The sequence below is a fragment of the Myotis davidii genome, unplaced genomic scaffold (assembly GCF_000327345.1).
Source record: "Myotis davidii unplaced genomic scaffold, ASM32734v1 scaffold370, whole genome shotgun sequence".
NCBI classification, from domain to species: domain Eukaryota; kingdom Metazoa; phylum Chordata; class Mammalia; order Chiroptera; family Vespertilionidae; genus Myotis; species Myotis davidii.
Window position 1 is genome coordinate 3,851,679 of NW_006288615.1, and position 21,402 is coordinate 3,873,080.

The 21,402-nt window shown below is 49.1% G+C and overlaps 1 protein-coding gene across 1 annotated transcript in view; it reads left to right on the forward strand.

Moving 5' to 3' along the window:
- The window catches only part of INPP5D (inositol polyphosphate-5-phosphatase D), a 95,471-nt gene that overhangs the window by 30,676 nt on the left and 43,393 nt on the right, over positions 1–21,402 (forward strand). The window contains exons 3-6 of the mRNA XM_006760440.2: positions 11,536–11,686; positions 13,985–14,156; positions 18,008–18,148; positions 20,582–20,669. Of these exons, the coding sequence (XP_006760503.1) occupies positions 11,536–11,686; positions 13,985–14,156; positions 18,008–18,148; positions 20,582–20,669 (552 nt within the window). The remainder of the gene's footprint in view (positions 1–11,535; positions 11,687–13,984; positions 14,157–18,007; positions 18,149–20,581; positions 20,670–21,402) is intronic.

Genomic DNA, 21,402 nt, shown 5'->3' on the forward strand with positions numbered 1-21,402 from the left:
GGGAAGGAGTACAATTCTGATCAATTCCTCCATAAAGTGGGGAGGAGTTCCAGATTCTTTGCTCTTCGAGAAAGACCTGAGGATAAATCCTTGGATCAGCTCTTGAGGGAGGGCTTGAAATAGGCAAGTAAAAGGATTGATTTGAGAGTTGACCATCATAGGTCAAGTTCTCCCAGAAGCTGACCCTGAGCTTGGCTACCAGCAATTCACTAAAGAATGGCTTCCAGGAGAACCAGTAAGAGCGAGAAGGATTCAGGACAGTGGAGAGAGGCCAAGCAAAGGTGCATTTTCAGGTGAAGCCTCAGACCTGCCTGATCCCACAAGGAGCTCTGAAGTGTGAATGGACCTTAGGATTTGTCCTGCATTGAGGCAAAGAGCTGGGCTTTTGCACATACACTCCAGGCACATGTTGGCTACCTGGGGTGGGCCCAGGGAACATAGAGCTCCCCAGTTTCTTCTCAATGTCCCTAGGAATGAGGTTGCCCCAGTGCCCAAGGATAATCATTTCAGGTTGCAGGTTGAAGCCTTTAGTAGCGAAGCACAGAGCCCCCAGAAGAGGGAGGTTGGGAGCACAGAGCAGTAAGGGATCTAGAGGAACAGTGTAGGACACCAAAAGCATTCGCCGAAGGACCTAACTATAACTACAGATTTATATGAACACCCAGACTTGGCACAAGCTGCTCCCTTGCTCTTTGTCTAGACAACTGCTACCATCCTTTGCATCTCAGCGTAAGTGTTGCCTCTTGAACAAATAATTTCCTGACCTACGCGGCTAAGTCCCCTTGTAATAATAACCTCCCAAAGTGTTGTCTTCCCCACACAGCCTCTGCACCTTGTAATTATTTACTTCGTTGTTTATTGTCTCATGTCTTATTTCTGGGTCTGTGTGGATCTCTGCTGAATGCCCATGGCTGAGCCCCAGGTGGGACACATGGTAAGAGGTTAATAACTAGATGTGGGCTGCCTGTGGCTAGATGAGCCACCAGGCTCTGCTTTATTCCAGCCCTGCTCAGGTGCAGGAGGTGGACTGGGGACCTGATCCTAAATCACAGAGAGGGCCTACACAGGGAGTGGAGGGTGACACGGGGCAGGTCTCTGGTGGCCACATGGGGTTCAGGCTTGTCAGAAAGATGATGGGGCCCAGAGAGGTCTGAAGGCCTACACAGAGGAGGAGATTGAAGAATGGGGGCCTCTAGGAAACTACAAGCTGGGAATAAGGACACAGAACTTGAAGATTTGTCCCTTGTGGGGGTGAAGTCCTACTAATGAAACAAGTTGTATGACACTAAACAAGTTACCAAATCTCTTGAAGTTTCAGCTTCTTCGTGGATAAATGGAGATAATTATGTTATAAAGTTCCAATAAGAGGAAGACTCAGGAAAAGTCCATTCTTCCCTTCAAATTATATTTATCAGTGTTTGCTTTGTAACAAACACTCAAAATCTCAGTAGTTAATAAACATTTATTTTCCTCTCCTGGGTCTGCAGGTCAGCTGTGGCTGGCTGATCTGGGCTGGGCTCTCCTGGACTCAGCTGGACTCCAGGTTTCCAGTCAGGTCCAGGTCTGCTCCTCATGTCTTTATTCTTGGCCCACACTGAAGGGCCGTAGGGTCTCGGGGACAGATCACCGGGGCCCAGGAGGAGCAAGCAGAAACCCACAATACCTGTGAAGCCCAAAGTTTAGAACTGGCACTTTTGCCCACATTGCCTTGGTCAAAGCAAGCCGCATAGCCAAGCCCAACCCCAGTGGAACAAAGACATGAATTCTTGAGTGCAAGATGTCGCAAGGTGCCATGATGAGGATGTGGCTGCAAAGTTCCATAGCAGGAAAGACGCACTCTGCCACTGCCTCCTTCCTCCTCTCGGCTTCCGTTTATGTGAGCTCTTGGAGAAAGCACAGCCACCTTTTCCATAGTGAGCTGTCAACCTGACTGTGATGCTAGGTGTGAGGCATACATTCGATTGTGATTCTACTGACAGAGTTCATCCTCTCCCGGCATCTTCACTGTGGGCTCAAGGTCCCCAGATGAGAGTTCCACTGTCTACACACCCAGACCACAGTGCTGGCAGAGAGCATTGCCGTGCCCTACCCCCTTACAACGACTGTGGTGACACCAGCAACCTCAGAGGACACATCTCAGTGCTGTCATTTCAGTACCAGCCGAGGTGTGAATTTCCCAGCCTGTAGCTCCTTTGATGTCAGAGGTTCAAAGCACTTTGTAAGACACTCAGGTCTTTGAGGAAAGCTCAGCGCTTACTCCCATGCACAGGTATCTGGGAGTGAAAGGCAGAGATTTGGGGCTCCCAGGGGGATCCCAGCTGACAGGTGACAAAGCGAACAGCCTATGGGAGCTGACCTAGCATTGAGGTTTCCCCATTGGGAGAGTGCACTGGGCAGGGCTGCTGTGGCTGCCGGCTCTGTTGGGGCCTGGTGAGGGATTACAAGTCCAAGGAAAGGGTTAGCTCTGAGAATCTGGGAGGGGTATGAATTTCGAAGTGAATACAAAACCTATGCCAAGTTGTTCTGGGAAGTCTGCCCAAAACAAAGGAAGAGAGAAGCTGAAGAGCCCAGCTTCTGAAAGTGGGGGCTGGAGGCAACGTGGTAGGTGGGAGACGCGCCCGCCAGCTGAGTGTAAGACAGAACCCACCCGAGTTCCAAGCCCACCAGTCCTGGTGGAAAGGGTCCTGTGGGCAGCCGGCTAGGAGCAGAGAGCAGTGATGTTCCACTGGCGACAGCTGGTGGGTGGGGCTGGGCAGGCTTGGCAGTTTCCACTTTCTTCCTTTAAGCTTCATGCCTCCTCCCAGAGCCTTCGAATCGCTCCCTTGTGCACAAAAAGGACTTCGAATGAGCCTGGTGTCATCTTTCCCCCTCTCCAAGCCCTAGACATGTGGTTTTGGGGACCCTGCCATGGGGCAGGCCAGTGGAGACTGGATTGTGCACAGACAGCAAATGCCAGCCTCTGCACCATCTCCACCAGCCATCACAGCCTGGAGGGCAGGCCTGCTGCCTCCCAGGATACAAGCTTCTCCCACATGCCAGGTTTCACACCACCCAACCCACCCCTGAGCTGGAGGCTTGAGTCTTTGGGAGAATCTCTAACTGCCTGGCTCTACGCGAGCTGGCAGCTCCTACACCCCCTCCTGTCTAGCTAGCAAGTCGTGGATGCCCACCCACAGCCTCTTTTCTTTTTTGTATCTTGAAATGTCCCCTGAGTTTCTGCTCTTTTGACAATGTCTCTGACCACCCAGGCAAGTTGTAGATGTCTCTGAGACTCAGTTTCCTCATCTATACACTGGAGCTATGGTAGCCACCTGTAATATTAGATAGAATATAAATTAGATAACATACCTAGCACACCTGGCCCAGTACAAAGAGGAGACCCTTCAGATGGACCTTCTCCTGCCCCAACACAGGACACGACAAGAACTGTGTGCTTGCTGCCATGACCTACATTGTGTCCTAAGTGACTGATTCAGGGGACCAGTCACTGTTTCAAAACAAGACCTGAGGAAAAGTGGAGACCCCACTCCCCTGGACCTGGAAAGTCCTCATTCCCCACCCACCTCCCCTGCCCATCAATGCCATTCCAGCCCACAGCCTTCCAGCCCACGGGCCTACACCAGGCCATTTCTGAAACGTGGCAGCTCCAGCGCTCTGCGGTCTGACTGCCCAAAAGCGGCCCCCTCAGAAGGTTCCAAGAATAGCTCTAGGCCATCCTGGAAGACCCCTCATGTGCCTTCCACTGGCCAGCCAGCTGCAGGAGCCACATGGCATTGTTCCTCTCTCCTTCATCAGCTGCTGCTTGTGTGGCAAGACACTTGAAGAAACTCCTCATGGCCCCTGTGCACCATGAGAACCCCAGGGTCCCTGTCCCTGTCCCTGCCTGGGGCTGTGTGCCAGGTGCCTTAAGCTCTGTCCACCAGTCTGCCAGCTTTGGCTCCCCAGAAGTCCATATCTAGCACTCCTGGCCCAGTCCTCTGCCTACCCCCACCCTCTCAGTCTCTCATTTTTCCTAGTTATAAAACAGAACCTGACCTGCTTGTCCATGAATGGGACCTTTGCAGGAGCCCAGCTCAGCCACACAGTGCCTAGGGCATCTGATTTCCGCCCTAGCCCGCAAAACCTGTGTGATCAAAGCGGGTGCTGCCCCTCCCCTCTGGTCAGTGTCAAGAGCTCTCACATCCACCCAGAGGCTGCACCCACCAAGTGGTTGGTTGTGGGGCTGTGGCTACTACCTCACCTCCGTCCACATGTACCGGGAGATTCTGTGATTGCCTTTCTGTTTTTGGTATGTGAATGTTATTATGGTTATCTGAGCCTTAAAGATGTTTCCAAGATATTATTTTTGTACAGAAACCTCTGGAAGGATATAGACCATGAATAAAATTTAAAACAAACAAACAAAAATAGCCCTAACTGGTTTGGCTCAGTGGATAGAGCGTAGGCCTGGTGACTGAAGGGTCCTGGGTTCAATTCTGGTCAAGGGCATATGCCTGGGTTGTGGGCTCGATCCCCAGTAGGGGGCATGCAGGAGGCAGCCGATCAATGATTCTCTCTCAGCATTGATGTTTCTATCTCTCCCTCCCTCTCCCTTCCTCTCTGAAATCAATAAAAATATATTAAACAACAACAACAACAAAAAACAACCTGGTGCTTTTAGACAAAATGCCTTTTAAACCCGTCTAACCTTTGGATGTCCGCACGCGCACGTGTATGTTCACACGTAATTAAATGAGCTAAGTTACAGTAGCTACATGTTTACTGAACTTATTGGGGTGACATTGGTTAATAAAATTATATAGATTTCAGGTGTGCAATTCTATATACATCATCTGTATATTGTATTGTATTTTGTGTTCACCACCCCGAGTCAAGTCTCCTTCCATCACCATTTATTTCCCTGTACCCTCTTCTACCTCCCCACCCCCTTCCCCTCTGGTAATCACCATACTGTTGTCTGTGTCTACGAGTGTTTTTTACATGTGTTTTTTAATCCACCTTTTTCATCCAGACCTGAAACTCCCATCCCCTCTGACAGCTGTCAATCTGTTCTCTATCAGTAAGTTTGTTTCTATTGTGTTTGTTAGTTTATTTTATTCATATGGTAGCTCTGTTTTTAATTTTTTGAGGTAACTTTATACTGTTCTCCATAGTAACTACAGTCTGCATTCCCACCAACAGTGCACAAGGGTTCCCTTTTTCCACATCCTCACCAACAGTTGTTGTTTGGTGATTTATTGATGATAGCCATTCTGACAGGTGTGAGGTGATAGCTCCTTGTGGCTTTAATTTGCACTTCTCTGATGATTACTGACATTGAGCATCTTTTAATATATCTATTGGCCATCTGTGTGTCCTCTTTGGAGAAGTGTCTATTCAGGTCCTTTGGCCATATTTTTAATTGGATTGTTTGATGTGTGTGTGTGTGTGTGTGTGTGTGTGTGTGTGTGTGTGTGTGTGTGTCATGAAATAGAGACAATGAGAATAGTCAACTCACAAGATATTTGGCTGTAAAGGAGAGGAAAGATTTGAACCTGTGTCTTGAAGGATTATGTGAAATTGAGAAAGCACTGTTTGTTTTGTTTATTGGCAGATATGTTCTCCCATACAGTGGGTTGTCTTTTCAACCAGAGCGCCCACGGAGGTTCGCCCTTGCCCTCTGCCCTTCATGCTCACTCTCCTGCAGGGGCCTCAGCTGCTTCTGCCCAAGCCGGCTTCACGGTGGCGGCCGGGACTGTGGTTGATCAGACCCTAAAGTCAATCTTAGAGTTAAACTCTCACCTTGCAGTCAGTCTCCCTTGGGGGTGTGAGAACAGCTCTTTGTGTCCTGCAGCACTCGCAGACGCAGACGGTTAACGTGCGGACTCCTCTTCCGCCTTCAGAGGGCGCTCCTGGTTCTCGTCTCACCCACTCAATTCTTCACCTCTGGGTGCACACTTCTGAGAGGGCCGGCCTCCTCCTCAGCCTGTTCCTACTTGACCTCCATCCACCCCGCATTCCCTGGAGCCATCCTATTTTTATTACAGCCTATAGCTCAGAAAGGTGTCCCCAGTGGCCCAGCCAGAGAGGTCTGAAGGCCTACACAGAGGAGGAGATTGAAGAATGGGGGCCTCTAGGAGACTGGGGGCCTCTAGCTGATATGTAATCACTGTCCAGGTTAAGATAGAGATAATTTCCAACCTCTGACAATGAGAGGTGGTCGGGAAAGTGGTGCCCAGGCCCCACTGAGCTGATCTCTGAGTGGAGGACACACTGCCGGGCCTCAGCTGAGAGCCTCGGGGGCAGGAGTGATGCTCAGGGCACAGGCTGGGCGCCTCTCTGCCCGCTCTGTGCGGTGCCTCCGTGGATGGGTGGGAGCTCCGGGTGTGGGGGCTCTGAGCCTGAAACCAGCTCTGCCCTCCCCGTTGCCCCCGAGGCCTCCAACACCTTTCCCACCTCCACAGAAAAATAGAAAAGAATGGCATCAGCCACCCACAACCACCCTTGCCATTCTCTCCACAGCAGCCAAATGGTATTGTCACCCTGCTTAAGACCTTTCTAGTGGCTTTCTTATTGAATGTAGAAAAATGCTTTGCCACAGTGGGATAATGATACTTATTAGTTTTCAATCATTTGTAAAATTTCCACAGTGCTTGTATATGCTTGTTAATTTAAAGCGAAGGCTGGCAGAACCTTGAGGAGGGTGTTGTGCAGTGCCCCTCGGCTCCCACCCGCTCCTGTGCGGGCTTCCCCCTGCGAGGTGCCTCTTTCGGTTCCCATTTAGGACAGCGGACAGTGCTGGAAGTAAAATTACCCCCTGGGAGAGCTCAGCCTGTCAGCCTCCCTGCCCCTCCCCGACCTTTGCAGGGTGTCTGAAAATCCCAGGCCAACAGTTGTCTCTAGAAACATAATTTCTCAGAATTCACAGCCCAGAGCCTCCAACAGACTGGATGTTAGCTGTCCTTTGTTCTGAAGACCCCAGAGGTGGTCTCTTCTCCAACCCGGGTCTGGAAGTGGCCCTCTCCCCTTGCCCTGTACCTTCCCCAGGAGTATTGTACCTGGGTTGGCTCAGGTGTGAAGCCATCAGGAGAAGGGGCCCCTCCCTACAGGGCCCCCCCGCTTGGAATCCACGTCTCTGTCTCCTGCAACTTTTCAACCATCAGGTCCGTTTTATGCAACGTGCCCATCTCCCCAGACAGCCACAGGGCCTGTCGGTACCCCTGTAAGGGGTCTGGGGGACTAGGTGAGGCTGGGCCGAGCAGGGTCTCATTCCTTCCAGGATTTCTAAGCTTGTGGGGATTCAGGCCCAGCCGGGCTTGGTGGGGCGCTGTCTGCCCGGCCTTCATGGAAATGACCATGCTGGAAAGATTTTAATGGGAGGCAGGAGAAGAGATGGGTATTTTGTTTCACCATCTGAGCTAACCCCTATCACATTGTGTTCTGTGTGACTTTTGGTGATGAACAGAAATAAATTCATGTCCATTCTGTTGATCTCATAAATCCCGAAGGGACGTCTGCTCTGTGCCTTGCACATCGCAAGTTGTTAACAAGCCAACTGAACTAGGAAATGCTGCTCTTTGCTGTTCACAATGGCGCCTTGGTTATGTGCTCTAGGTCCCTGCCGAAGACAAGGAGTTCGTTCCGGTGCCGGGAGAGTTGTCGCAGAGCAGAAATGCAGTCACCCGTAGGCACTGCCCTGGGAGCGTCTGTCCCTGTGCTGGGCTCACGTTCACAGCGAACGGCTAGGGTGTCAGGATTTCCTTCTCTGTTTCAAAATGACTTGATAAATCTCTTCAGGAAGCCAGTGGCTATGGAATGAGGAACAAAGTCTGGAGGCCTTGACCGTTAAGGATCAAGGGCCACCCCCTCCCTGGCAGCAAATGTGGTTCCCCTCCGGGTGTGAGCACTAACTGTGCTTGCAGGACAAACAGGCTCTTCTCCCATGGACTTGCCGTGCTGAGTGGCGGCTGTTTGTCCGGGCCCCTCCTTTCCAGCTGGGCTTGGCCAGGGCGGGCACAGCCAGGTGTGGAGAAGGTGAAGGCCATCCTGCCCGGCTCCAGCTCCAGGGGGCGTGCAGCACCTGCAAGGCCGTCCTCGCCAGTTCCCATGCCTCCCCCTCCCCTGTGGCCTGTCCCAGGGTGGTAACTGCTCCCCGGTGCTGGCTCTGGCTGTGGCACCCCTCTTATTGGTATCCCTACACCCTATCCACTAAATTCTCCCCAAACTCCCCAGTTTCATGTGACATCTGCTCCCTGCCAGGACTTGACTGATATACATGATACTTCTTTTGGACATTTTGCATTTTAAATGATTGAAAAGGCAGTGGTGAGGGGAGGGGTGCTCCCTGCTATCTACCTTCCCGTGTGCCCTTTCTCTGCATGCCCAGTCCCTGACCTGCCTGGGGTACAATCACGCCATCTCTCCTGGCTCCAAATGCAGCAAGTCTATCCAACCATTGATTGCTGAGCACCTCCAACTGCCAGGTGCTGCAGCACCATTTGGGGTACATCAGGCAACAGGTGCACAGTCAGGTGGACATGCACTGGATCATCCCCATAGAGCCCCGTGCTCCCATCAGCCCATGGTCAATGCACTATTCACCAGAGGGCCCCAACTCCCGCCTCTCACTTTGATTGGCAGGTTTGTTAGGCCACGCCCAGGTATAGCTGCCTTTTCTGCAGACCCAGAGCCTCGCTGGCCCCCTCCTGCCCTCTTGGCCATCCTGCCTTAACAGAGGGTCTTCCTAGGCCCCGCTTAGGAATAAGAATGCCTTGACTGGCTGCTCCTGTCTGTGCAGGGCCTGTGGAGCCCCCATCACCGGTCTAGACTATACTCCTCATCCACCCACCCCCCAGTCTGGGCCTCTGGGTCCTCGTACCTCATTGTATTTATAGGGGTTAGATTAATTTTATTTATTTGGGGGGTGGAGTTGGTTAACTTTAGAGTGTTCTATTATTCTGCATGCTTAGTACACTGCATATTTCATCAATTCTAGAAGCTTTATTTTTTCATGTCTCTGAAATAAAATGTGACCACAATTAACGGTGTATGGTAGTTTGCATGTTAGCGGTTTAGCAGTATGTAAAACAATGTCTTAGCACCGGCACCTTAAACTCCCACATCCTATGTGCTCTCTCAAACACCTATTCCCCAGCTGAGAACCCTCTTCCAGACTCACACACCCTGCGTTTCACTTTGACTTTCTCTGATATTTTCAGATCCTTTCCCCACACGCCTAAGGCCTGTCATCACTAGCTGCCCATTCTTTCGCAGGGTGATGCTTTTATCACGCCTGCTTTAATGAAGTCAAGCTCATTGATCTTGCGTCATGGCTAATTATTTTTGTTATCCTGCTCATTTTTGGTGCCGAACCTATTTAAGTGACTTTCTAGAAGGCCTGGCTGCACCTACTCAGATATTTCTGGTTCAATAATGCCTGAAGGAGATTGCTTAGCAGGGGGCTTTGTGAAAACAAGAGTTTATTAAAAAGAACTTTTAAAAACCCTTTTGTTAAACTTTCTACAAATGTACTGAATGACTTGAGCTGCACACTCAAGCATGCACACACACCTTTCCTGCACAGACTTAGACATGCATGCTGTGTATATGCACACACACACACACTTGGAGAGAGAAAGAGAGGCCAAAGAGAAAGCCCTGGGTTAAGCTGAGAGGTTGAGGTGGGTTCGTTGAAGGCAAATGTACCCTCACTGCAACGTAGGGTTAACCACCAGGAAGAAGGAAGGGCTGGGGACAGGTTGGAGTCCTGGTCCATTCCCCGAGGTCTGGGTCTGGGTCATCCATCCTAGTCTTCTCTCCCAATGCCTCTTACCTGGAGCCCTGAGACCCTCACACCAGAGCACCGCCCCATCCTCCCTGCCGGGCCCAGTCATGCTAGAGCAGGAGGTACCCGGCTTAAAGGTGAATGAGTCGCAACGACCCAGCCACACACAGCCCTAGACCCTGCTGGTTCACCAGGATGCACTTTCCACCCCCTCCTTCCTTTCTGCCTATTGGCCTCCTTTCCCACCAGCGGTGGGACCCAGTCCCTTCAGTAAGAAGGCAGCTGGCAGTCCCTAGGGGAGCAGTTGGACCCCTGACCTCCAACTCCAAAGATGGCACCTTCTCAACTCATTTTAAAATCGCATGACTGTCTTTGACCTGATGGTGGTTATGATAACAAGGGTGAATCACAGGCACTCAGTATACCCCACCAGAGAGGGGTACCTCCTTGGTACTCATCCCTGTGTCCAGGCCCCTCTCTGGAGCCCAGCTGCATCTTCCTCCCCTACCCAAGGCTGCAGCCCTGCTCAGCATCTCCCTGGCTGGACCAGGGACACCCTGCCTCACTGTCTACCTTTGCCCTTTGTGCCAGAAGGAGGGGAAGTCCAAGATGCCTCTGGATTTCTGGCTAGGCCAATGGGGAGATGACAGTGCCACTCTTGGAGACAGGGGATGCCAGGCAAGGAACTGGACAGGGAGACTCGATAAGACACTGGGACCTGTTGCATAAAGAGCTATAGGGTACAGCATTGATGAGAATGTAAGTCTTCTGCTGGGAGTTGGCCTATCCACCCTGCTGCCTTATAACCCCTCAGGGGGAACCAATAGGGGTGGGGCCTGAGGTGGGGTCTCAGCTAAGCAGAGCCTCAGCAAGAGGAGCTGGCTGCCCCTGGACCTCCTGGAATTTCCTGCTGTAGTCACAGAACTAGAGGAAGAACTGGCCCCAGGGCATTTGAACAGCCCTAAGGAATTGGATTGTTACCTGGCTCCTCTGTCATCAGCAACAGAGATAGAAATCAGGGAAGATTTTTGTGCTAACTCATCTTCTGGGCTTTGATAAAACTGAAGTATGGTAAATGAAAAAATATAGGAATAAAAGCCAAATAATTGCTAGAATAGATTTTACCTGAGTTTAAAAATAAGTGATTTTTTTCAGAGGGGTAGAGGGATAACTTCTCCACCAAACACACACACACAGAGAGAGAGAGAGAGAGAGAGAGAGGGACTAAAAAAACATTCTAAACTATTGAAAAGTTCTCTCAAGGTTGTGGGATTACAGGTGATTTCTATTTTTACCAAAAAAAAAAATCTGTATCTTCACACAGACAATAGGGTGCTGAAGGCGTGGGGTGGAGGAGGAGGGGGTAAGCTGGAGGTGTCAATGGGGGAGCGGGGGAAGGGGACATATGTAATACTTTCAACAATAAAAAATTATTTTAAAAAATTCCATTTTCTAATTTTGCCATAATGAAAATATATTGTATAATAAAACACTTTTTAAAATAAAAGTTTTTTTAAAAAACTAAAAGAAAAAAATCTTTCCAACTGTCCTATTTGTACCTTTCACAGACTGGCTCTTGGGGGCTGCTGGTCACAGGATGTGAGGGTGGGGCGTGGCAGGCAGGCATGCCCAGGGCTTTTTCTGGATCGTGGTCGCCCCCTGGTCTCTGCTGCAGGTGGCCTCAGCCCCCTGGTCTCTGCTGCAGGTGGCCTTTGTGGTTGGGTGATGTCCCAGCCAGTCAACCATGCTTTTGTTTGGGGTTCTGTCCTCAGGCATCTGAAGGTGTCCCCATGAGGTTCTTCACCAAGCTGGACCAGCTCATCGAGTTCTACAAGAAGGAAAACATGGGTCTAGTCACTCACCTGCAGTATCCTGTGCCGCTGGAGGAAGAGGACACCGGCGATGAGCCAGAGGAGGAGATAGGTAGGAAGGAACACCGGGCAGAGGTGGCATGTTTCTCTCACTACAAGTGTTCATAGATTAGGTGGGTCTGATTATCAGGGGAAGAAAGTGTGGCACAGTGGTTGAGGACAAGTAAGGACACAGGCTCTGGAGCAAGATAGTCCTGGGTTGGACTTCCTACTCTTCGGCCTCTTAGCAGTGTGACCTTGGGTGAATGACTTAACCTCTCTGAACCACAGGCTTCTCTTAAAGAGACAGTAAAAATAATATCTACCTCTCAGGGTGTCATCAAATGAGTCACTAAACATACAGCCCAGAGCCTAGTGCATAGTAAGTGCTCAATAAATGCAGGTGCCATCATCATCAGAATAATTAGCTGCATTTCACTGGGAAAAAAGTGAAGGAGGGGAAATCCTTGCAGCTAACTGGAAAGGAAAGAAAGGTGTTTCTTTTTATCATCATTAAAATAAAATAAAATGTACAGACCCTTAAAAGCATGTGTGAATCTGCCCTGCCCTGTAAGCCGCAGAGGGACAGACAGAACAGAACAAGACCCGGCAGAGAAGGCCCTGCAGTCGGCAGCACACCTGGGTGGCACCCTTCTCTTCTGTTCCCCCTAAAAGTTTACTTCCTAAAAGAAAACCCTGAGATACTGAATTGAACCCTTCAATTTAGAAGGTCAGGGCTCTTTCTAAATTCCAGGACCTGGAAACAACCAGGCCCCCCAGGATGGCCCCCAAGGGAGGGCAGATTAGAGCAGAGATGCTGAGGTCCCTGGCTGTCTCCCCTCTTGTCCCTGGCAGGCTGCTGCCAGCCATGTACTAGACACCCTTCTCATCCCACTGCCATGGGCCGGCTTGTGGGTCCCCACCCACCTTCTTCCCTGCTTCCTGGCGACCCACTTTGAGTGGCTACACAGCTCACCCACTGTCTCTGAGGGTGAACTCTCAAGGCGGCCTTATCAGCTCAGTGGAGAGGGCAGGGCCAGGCAAAGGGTTTCCAAAAGACCACAGCCGTGGAGGCTGAGGGGGACCCGGGCAGGCCACGTCTCTTCTCCCTCCCTCAGCCCAGTAAGAGGTGCCCTCAGTTGTGAAGTAGTCAGAGTCGACCTGTCCATGTGTGAGTGCAGGGTCACTCACCAGGGCTGTGCCACAGCGAATATCCCCCAGACATCCCCCAGATGTGCTTGCCCTTGGCCTTGACACTGAGCGACCATCCTGCAGAAATGCCCTTCACACGAGTGTCCTCACTTGCCTTACAGCCCCAGCCCAGCTTTTCTGCCTCTCTGGGGGTGGCCATCTGAGAAAGTCCCGAGACCTATAAGAGCCAGAAGGAGAACCAGTGTCTGCCAACTGCAGGCTTTACTTCCCCAAATGAAGCCCAGGTCTCAAGGCGCTGCAGTCCCCGTGGGGCTCATAACAGATTCAACCATCTGAAGAGCCAGAGAGCCCCGCGGGAGAGGAAGTGAGGGCTGATCCTTCCAAGAGGTGGCTCTGTGGCCAAGGCCATGGGGCGGCCATTTGGTGTGCGGAGAGGCTCAGGCAGAGGTCCTGGATGCAGGGGCTCAGGACCCTCGCCCATTTGCGGTGTGGAGGGTGGAAGTCCTCCTAAAGGTGAATGGGCAGGAGTTTCACTTCCCAGGCCAGTTCAAGTCATTTGTGTCATATTTCAGTTCCCTTGTGAAGGAAGACCCCTCAGTTGTTTTGTTTTATTTATTTATTTATTTATTTATTTATTTATTTATTTATTTGTCTCTGAGGGCCTGGGGTTCAGGGGAGAAGGAGGGCAGAGACTGGAGAGAAAGCAGAGAAAAGGGGGCAAGGTAGGAGAGGGATGAGCTGGCATCGGCCTGCCTGCTCCCTACCCTGCTCCTCCTGTTCTGGGAATGGGGCCTCTCTCTGCCTGGTTCAGGGCCTGCTTCAGCCTGGAAAGCTGGACGTTCTGCTGAGCTGCCTAGGGCTGCAGGCTCCACCTGCCCAAAGCCAGGCGCTCTGCCTGGCATGGCCATTGGACTCCAAATGTCAAGTGTTTGCTGGGTGCCTCAATGGGACAAACCATGCTAGGCCCCCCAAGCCAAAGACCACTAAGACTAGGCCCCTGGCCTCAGTGGGCTTCCCGTCCAGTCAGGGAGGCAGTGAGGGGATGGGGATGACAGGGGCAGGGTGGGCACAGATGGGTTTTGCATTTGGGTGCAGTGGCCTGAGAGGTCACTGCTCAGAGGGCATAGGGCATCAGCTACGCGGCCCTCGCTGTAGGTGAGTGATCCAGAGAGAAGCTAAAGCTTAATCCGAATGACATTTCTGCTCTTCTCTTGGGTAGAAGGTGTTCCATCTCCACCTGAACTGCCACCGAGAAACATCCCTTTATCTGCCGGGCCATGTGAGGCCAAGGAGGTGCCCCTCTTGAGTGAGAATCTGAGAGCCACCGAGGTCAGCCGGCCGTGCCTCTCTGAGACCTTGTTTCAACGACTACAGAACATGGACACCAGTGGGTGAGTCTCCACCTGGTGGGTCCCCTCAGAGGCCAGCCTCAGAGCCACAGCCCCCAGGAAGCCCCCTCAGAACTCACTCCTGGAGGTACCCCTTCCACCCCAGGACAGGTGGTTGTGGAGCCCACTGGCCCACCAGAGGGCATGGTGTGTCTGAGGGAGCCCAGCTCACCTGGTGGCTCCACTGCATGGGCACTGGGTGGCCTTACTCAGAGGCTCCGTCTCACAGCCCAGCAGTGTGGCGGGAGCTGGCTCTGGAATGACGTACATCTGCTAACATCGGTGTGGTCCAGACTTTAGGGACCTGTGCTGAGACTCCCTTACTGGGACTTGCCATAAACTACACCCAGCATCTTTCCATCACAGTGCCTCTAGAACAGTGATGGCGAACCTATGACACGCGTGTCAGAGGTGGCATGTGAACTCATTTTTTTGGTTGATTTTTCTTTGTTAAATGGCATTTAAATATATAAAATAAATATCAAAAATATAAGTCTTTGTTTTACTATGGTTGCAAATGTCAAAAAATTTCTATATGTGACACGGCACCAGAGTTAAGTTAGGGTTTTTCAAAATGCTGACATGCTGAGCTCAAAAGGTTCGCCATCACTGCCCTAGAACAGTGTGGTTGGCGAACTCTTTAGTCAACAGAGCCAAATATCAACAGTACAACGATTGAAATTTCTTTTGAGAGCCAAATTTTTTAAACTTAAACTACATAGGTAGGTACATTGTTATTAACTTAATTAGGGTACTCCTAAGGCTTAGAAAGAGCCCCACTCAAGGGGCCAATGAGCCGCATGTGGCTCGCGAGCCGCAGTTTGCCAACCACGGGTCCAGAACCACCCCATCTACTGAGTGAGATGGCCCAAGAGAAGGAGCTGCCTGCCCTGCAGCTGGACCAGCTGCACAACCTTTCCTGCTCCGGGCCCTGCTCAAAGGGGGCCCCCTTCCTTGTCACCGGTAAATGGGTCAGAGCAATAGTTCCATGTGTGGTGCGAACTGTGAGGTCTGCACAGCATGGCGCTCCTTCCTCTGTGATGCAGGGTGTGAGATGCTTTCATTCCAGTACTCTAAGTCTTACTTGCTCTGATCCAGGGTTCTCAGCATACTGGCTGGTGCACACTGATGAGGTGCGGGGCTTCTTTGCCCTGTGGTCCCTCTCTTAGCAGGCCCAGCCCTTGCAAATCAGAGGCCCTGACTTCCAGGCCCTGGGAACGGCTTCAATAGGAAGGAAGCTCCATGAGGATCTTGTCCCCAGTGCCCAGCATGTTGCCTCGTGTATGAATTAGTTAGTACCAGTAACTTCCCTGCATTAATAATTTAGAAACATTTTTGTTTCTTTGTGAGAAAAGGGGTCCCCAAAGAATATCCCAGGGGCAGGCTGCTGCAAGATCTCCAACTTGAAAAATCAACTTGAGCTGCCGAGTTGTTCACCTACCACCCAACCTGACAAAATACAAAGGAAATGCCTGCAGGGACACACAAGCACCCGGTTGCTAAGATACCTGGTGTTTCCTGTTTCCACACCCCGATTCTTCTCCAGGCCCTCCATGCTCTGCACACTCTGAGTTACCTGTATTTTTTATCAACTGGCTACACATCCAATGCTTTGAATATGTTCATACATTATCCTGATTATCCTGATATATGCATCTAAATAACAAATGCTTATTAAAATATTTCATGCAGAGCCCATTGTTGGTTTCCTTGAGTTTGCATTTCTCTCCAGGTTTAGATGCCAAATGCAGTGACTTCCTTGAGGAAACAGACAAGGAGCCCAGTGGTGCCACCATCTCCCCAATCTTCCTGCCTCTCCCACATCTACTGACTCCATCCTTCTCCAGTGCCTCCTCTCTAGGGACAGGTGTTCTCTAGGGCCCAGTGGAGCAGGACAGTGTATGCAGCGGAGCCTCTGGGCAGCCTCCTGAGGAGCCTGGGGGCGGCCAAGGGCTTGTGAGCAGAGGAGGCATGCTCTCTCTGGTTTTGCTTCTCAGTTAACATGTGGCAGTAGAACCTTCCTAAAACTTCTGCGTGGAGTTGGGGATGAGTACATGGCGCGTGGTGGAGGGACCTTGGTGACACAGTGCCGGCCCTCTGTTCTCTCTGGGTCATGAAAAGCTGAGATTCTTCCTTGTGTTTGGAAGTTAATCAATTTTGCTTGTAAAATAGCTCTGTACACAGAGGACTGCCTTTAGGTTATTGTTAATTAGAAGACGACCTGCACAGTCTTATGTGCAAGTGAATTAGATCTAATCAGTTAGGTGTTGGTTAACATAAGACCGCTGAGTAAAATTAACCTCTGAACAGCCGAGTTTCCATCTTACGTCAACACGTTTCTAACGACAAACATTTGAACAAATATCGCTTCCTATAGCAAGGCTTCTTGGTCTCCAAGTTGTAAATCAGTAGTCATTAGAATGACTAAAAATACATATCTTGATATATATGAAGATTTTTATGATGTCAAGACTCAGAACAAGTATAGATTAAACTTAAATGTTCTGACAACTGGTACATAAATAGTTGCTGATTTCTCAAACTAGAGAAGTGGCTAGTTCACTTCTCTCTAATCTTAAGAGAAACATCTTTTCATTCTTTCAACGATCCTCAAAAGAAGCCCCAAAAACCTGTGACCTCCAGTTTGAATTTGATTACCTGTCAAGGCTGGAACAAAGATTTTTAAGGCTTGCAATAATTTTTTTTTCACACGGGTATATCACCATCCTTGAATCTCAGCTTCCTCATTTGTGAAACAGGAATGATACCTGCCGCATAACATTGATTTGGGGATTAAAGGACAAAATGAGCATAAAGTACTTAGCAGAGTGACTGGGGTGTTATACTCGGGAAAGATTTGCTGTTATTAATTTTTAATTATAGGAGCCAAGATTCAAAAGTTATCTAGAGCCCTGTCTGGTGTAGCTAAGTGGTTAGAGCATCAGCCCATTCATTGCAGGGTCCCGGGTTTGATGCCCAGTCAAGAACACATTGCAGATTCAATCCCTGGCCCTAGTCAGGGCACGTGTGGGAGGCAACCAATCAATGTGTCTCTGTCACATCGATGTTTCTCTCACTCTCTCTCTCTCTCCCCCTTCCCCCTCCCTCCCTTCCACTCTCTCTAAAAAAATCAATGGAAAAAATATCCTTGGGTGAGGATTAACAGTAACAAAAAAGTTATCTGGGGGAAGAAGGTGCTGGGACATAGAGTAGGGGTGTGATCAGATATGGCCTGGGTTCTCCTCTGCTGGGCCGTGGTGTTCAATGAGCAAGTCCATGAAGGGGCTGGACCAGAACTGGGAGGGAGGCCCAGGGCAGGGCACCTGGGCTGTCACTACCACATTCCCAGCCCCATCTCTCATCACAGAGACTTCATTCCCCACGGAGCCTAGAATGACTTGGAACTTCCCGACACGGGGCTCCAGGTGGCCGTTGGCTGTGAATTTACAGTTGGCATGTGAGCTAGAACCATTTGCCATCACTCAGCCCTCAGATTCCATACTTAGGAGTAGATGAAGTAGTGAAACAACTCCACGGGACATTTTCCAAACTGTTTTATCTTCTTTTTAGAGGATAAACATTTCTGAGCATCACTACCTTCCAAGTACTGGCTGGGGCAAAAGCCTTTATGGGTAGGTTACCAGGCCCCCTCCTTTGCTCAACCCTTTAATCTTGCTACAACCTGTTTTTCTAGCCCCTGGTGAGGCCCAGGAAGCCAAACAGATGGAGATGATGCCCTGAAGGACCTTGTCTCAGCAGGAGACTCAGAATGCAGATTTCTTCTCCTTTTTGCTGGTGTCTGTGGCCAGGGGAGCAGGACAAGCATGTTTTTATTTGTGTGTTTTTCCCCTCAGGCTTCCAGAAGAGCATCTGAAAGCCATCCAGGATTATTTAAGCACTCAGCTCACCCTGGACGCTGATTTTGTGAAGACGGGCTCCAGCAGTCTCCCTCATCTGAGGAAACTGACCCTGCTGCTGTGCAAGGAACTCTATGGGTAACAAGCCAGTGGGGCAGAGGGCGGTGTCCTGAGTCAGCTATTAGGGTGACCCAGGGCTCCCCTTGGCTGCTCACCTCTGCTGTGCTAGGAATAATCAGACAGTTGGTGGGGCTTAGAAATCTTCATGGTTGTTTCAGGTTTGTTTGTATGGTATTTCAATTGTAGTGCCTTTTTTTAAAAAAAACTGAATTTCCTTGGAGGCCAGTTGCTATGGGAAGTGGTGGGCAGGAGGTTCTCCATTGGAGATATTTTTCCATTTGATGCTGTTGTTATCATTCATTTATCACCAAGGAAAACATATACGCATGATACTCTCTTTTTAACAAACAATTTCATGATGACTGGTAACAAGCTTTTATTTCTGCTCTAATGGAAATCCCACTCTTTGCTCCTTCCTTGTCCAGAAGAAAATATACCTTTAAGTCTCTCCACTAAGCTTCTCCAATATCTTCAGCACATGGGCAATGTTCCCCGACAGCTGATTGCTACCTGGATCTGGGTCATTCAAGGTCATAGCATTAATCACATGTCTCTACTTCAAAAAGGATCCAAGACTTTGTTTTCCCCCAAATTTTTGAGTGCCGGTGATCCTAAAACTAAGAACCCAGCAGTTTACTGAGCAGCTAGATATGAATACACTCAAAGCAAAAGTGTTCATCCTATACTCCCAGAACACAATATGATGAAAACAGAAATAACTAACAGAGTTAGCCATAACCACTCAACCATCTAAACCTTTTTAGATGGTTTCCTAAATCACAGCTGAGTTTAGGAAGAAACTGACACAGTGATAGGCTACCTGGTGTAGGTGAGGGAGACTGAGTGCAGCAGGTCCACAAAAGACCCATAAAAAAACATAACTTTTAAAAAGGTGAGAGACCACCCTGGCTGGTGTGGCTTAATTGGTTGTGTGTCATCCATGCACCCAAAGGTCACCAGTTTGAATCCTAGTGGGGACACATGCCTGGGTTACGGGCTCAATATTCAGTTGGGGGCAGCTGATCAATATTTCTCTATCACATAGATGTTTCTCTCTCTCATTCTAGCTCTCTCTAAAAATCAATAAAGACATATTTTTAAAAAATAAAAGAGTGAGAGACCAATTTAAAATGAGCAAGTAATTGCTCACTAGTAAATACTGATGACAAAGTGTTGACTAAGGTAAGCAAAAACATTTTACCAAGGAAAAGATGAAAAATGGAACAGTAAGAAATTACAGATCACTTTATAATGAAATCCAGCCCACTGAGGATGAAAATAGCAGAATGGAAAAAAACAACATCTAGATTAAATAAAAAGCAAAGCAATAGATGAAGTTTATACCAAAATTCTCAATAGAAAACTAACAAAGGACATCAACAGTTTGTACAGTTATAACCAACCTAATAAAAAAAAATACTTAATGACATTAGAAATTAAAGATATGTAAATCAATTCACCAGCATCGAAATGCAGTGTTGAGAGAGAGAAAAGAAAATTAATTGAAGGAATTCAGACAGCACATCTGGCTTGGACAGTGCTGATGACCTTATAGTTGATACTATGACTCAAAGGCTTAGAAATATTGATCCAGCGCTGTAATCTCTGGTTATCCTTAAATTGCAATTGAGAATAAGAAAGGAAAAGCTATATGAACAAAGCTGTTCAGAGAAGCCTTTATTTATGATCCCCAAGATCTTAAAATAATCTAAATATCTACAACAATGTGGGCACATTTAGCCCATAGATTATTTGGAAACCACTAGAATGTCAAATTTGTAAAAACATTAACAGTTTTTGGTGAAGTAAGTGAAAAGTAGAACTCAAAATTGTCTGCCCACCATGCTGACAACAATTGAAAAAGATGAGAAGGGAAGGAAGAATCCATAAAGTTCTAGTATTGGCTCATCAAGGATCAGGCCAAGGAAAGTCTCTCTGGGCGTCCATCTGAGCTTGGAGGAGGGGACTTGAACCAGGAAGCACAGATTTCCAGCACAGGGAGCCCTGGGGCACATATTTAAAATGCAGATTCCAGACCAAATCAGGTTGGGACCCAGAAATTTGCATTTTTAACACAGGTATATGTGTGTGACTGTGTGTGTGTGTGTGTGTGTGTGTGTGTGTGTGTGTGTGATTCTTAGTAACAGTAAATGTTGGAACCATGGGTTACTAAATGATTTCAAAGTAGTTTTGAGATTCTCTAGATCAAAATTTTCTACAGGCCTTGTATGGCTAAGCAGAGGTAAATCAGGTCTACAATTCCAGTTTGGTCCGCTGGGTGTGGGATGGGAAGGAGTGGAGGTCTGGGGGATGGGCAGGCCTGCATCTTTGCAGGGGCTTGTTCTTCTGGGAAGGATTCTTGCCTTTGCTAGACGGGGCTCAGATGGAGCCAGGGTCTCCTCCACTGGAGTCCTCACTAATCCGTGACCTTCACCTTGTCCCTGCCCCCAGAGAAGTCACCCGGACCCTTCCCTCCCTGGAGTCTCTGCAGAGGTTGTTTGACCAGCAGCTCTCCCCGGGCCTCCGTCCACGGCCTCAGGTAAGGCTTTGTGGGTTGGAAAGATGAGTTTGATAAACTGGGGTTGGGGGTGGGTTATCGAGGTTGACAGAGTCCAGATGGCTGGACGGTCAGAGTATGCTGTGGGTGAAGGGTGAGAGCCACAGAACTCTGCCCGTCCCCCCACACCACCCCCATAAGGCATTTCCCACTGCCTGATTTTGATTTGAGAAATAAAGATTTTAAATTATGCACCCATCAGCAAAAGGACTTATTAGTACTAAATAAGGTGGCAGGGCCTCTTCCCAACATTTTCTTCAGAAACCTAAAGAAACACATGAGGTGCCTAAATTCTTGATCCTGCCTTTGCCCCAGGAAGAGCAAGGAATACATGCACCTCCCTCCCACCACAGTCACCTGCTCCCGGCCTAGCTGGGGGCCAAGACCAGGTGTCCTTTGAGCAAAGATCTGTGTGACAAGAAGTGTCATCTGCAGAATTAAAAACAAGGAAACTAGTATCTCAGAGAAAGTACTTGCAGCCAAGATAAGAGACAAAGGATTAACATGTATTTTTTTTAAGTCTGTAAATAATTCAGTCAAAACAACCCACTTTTTAAAATGGGGAAAGGATATAAGGAAGGCTGTTTTACTGAAGAACTTGGAATGGCCAACATACACATGAAAAGATGTTTGACCGTACCTCGTTAGTAACCAGAAAATGACATTCAAAATGAGGACGTGTGTTCTTGCATATCAGATATGCAAAGAGCTGATT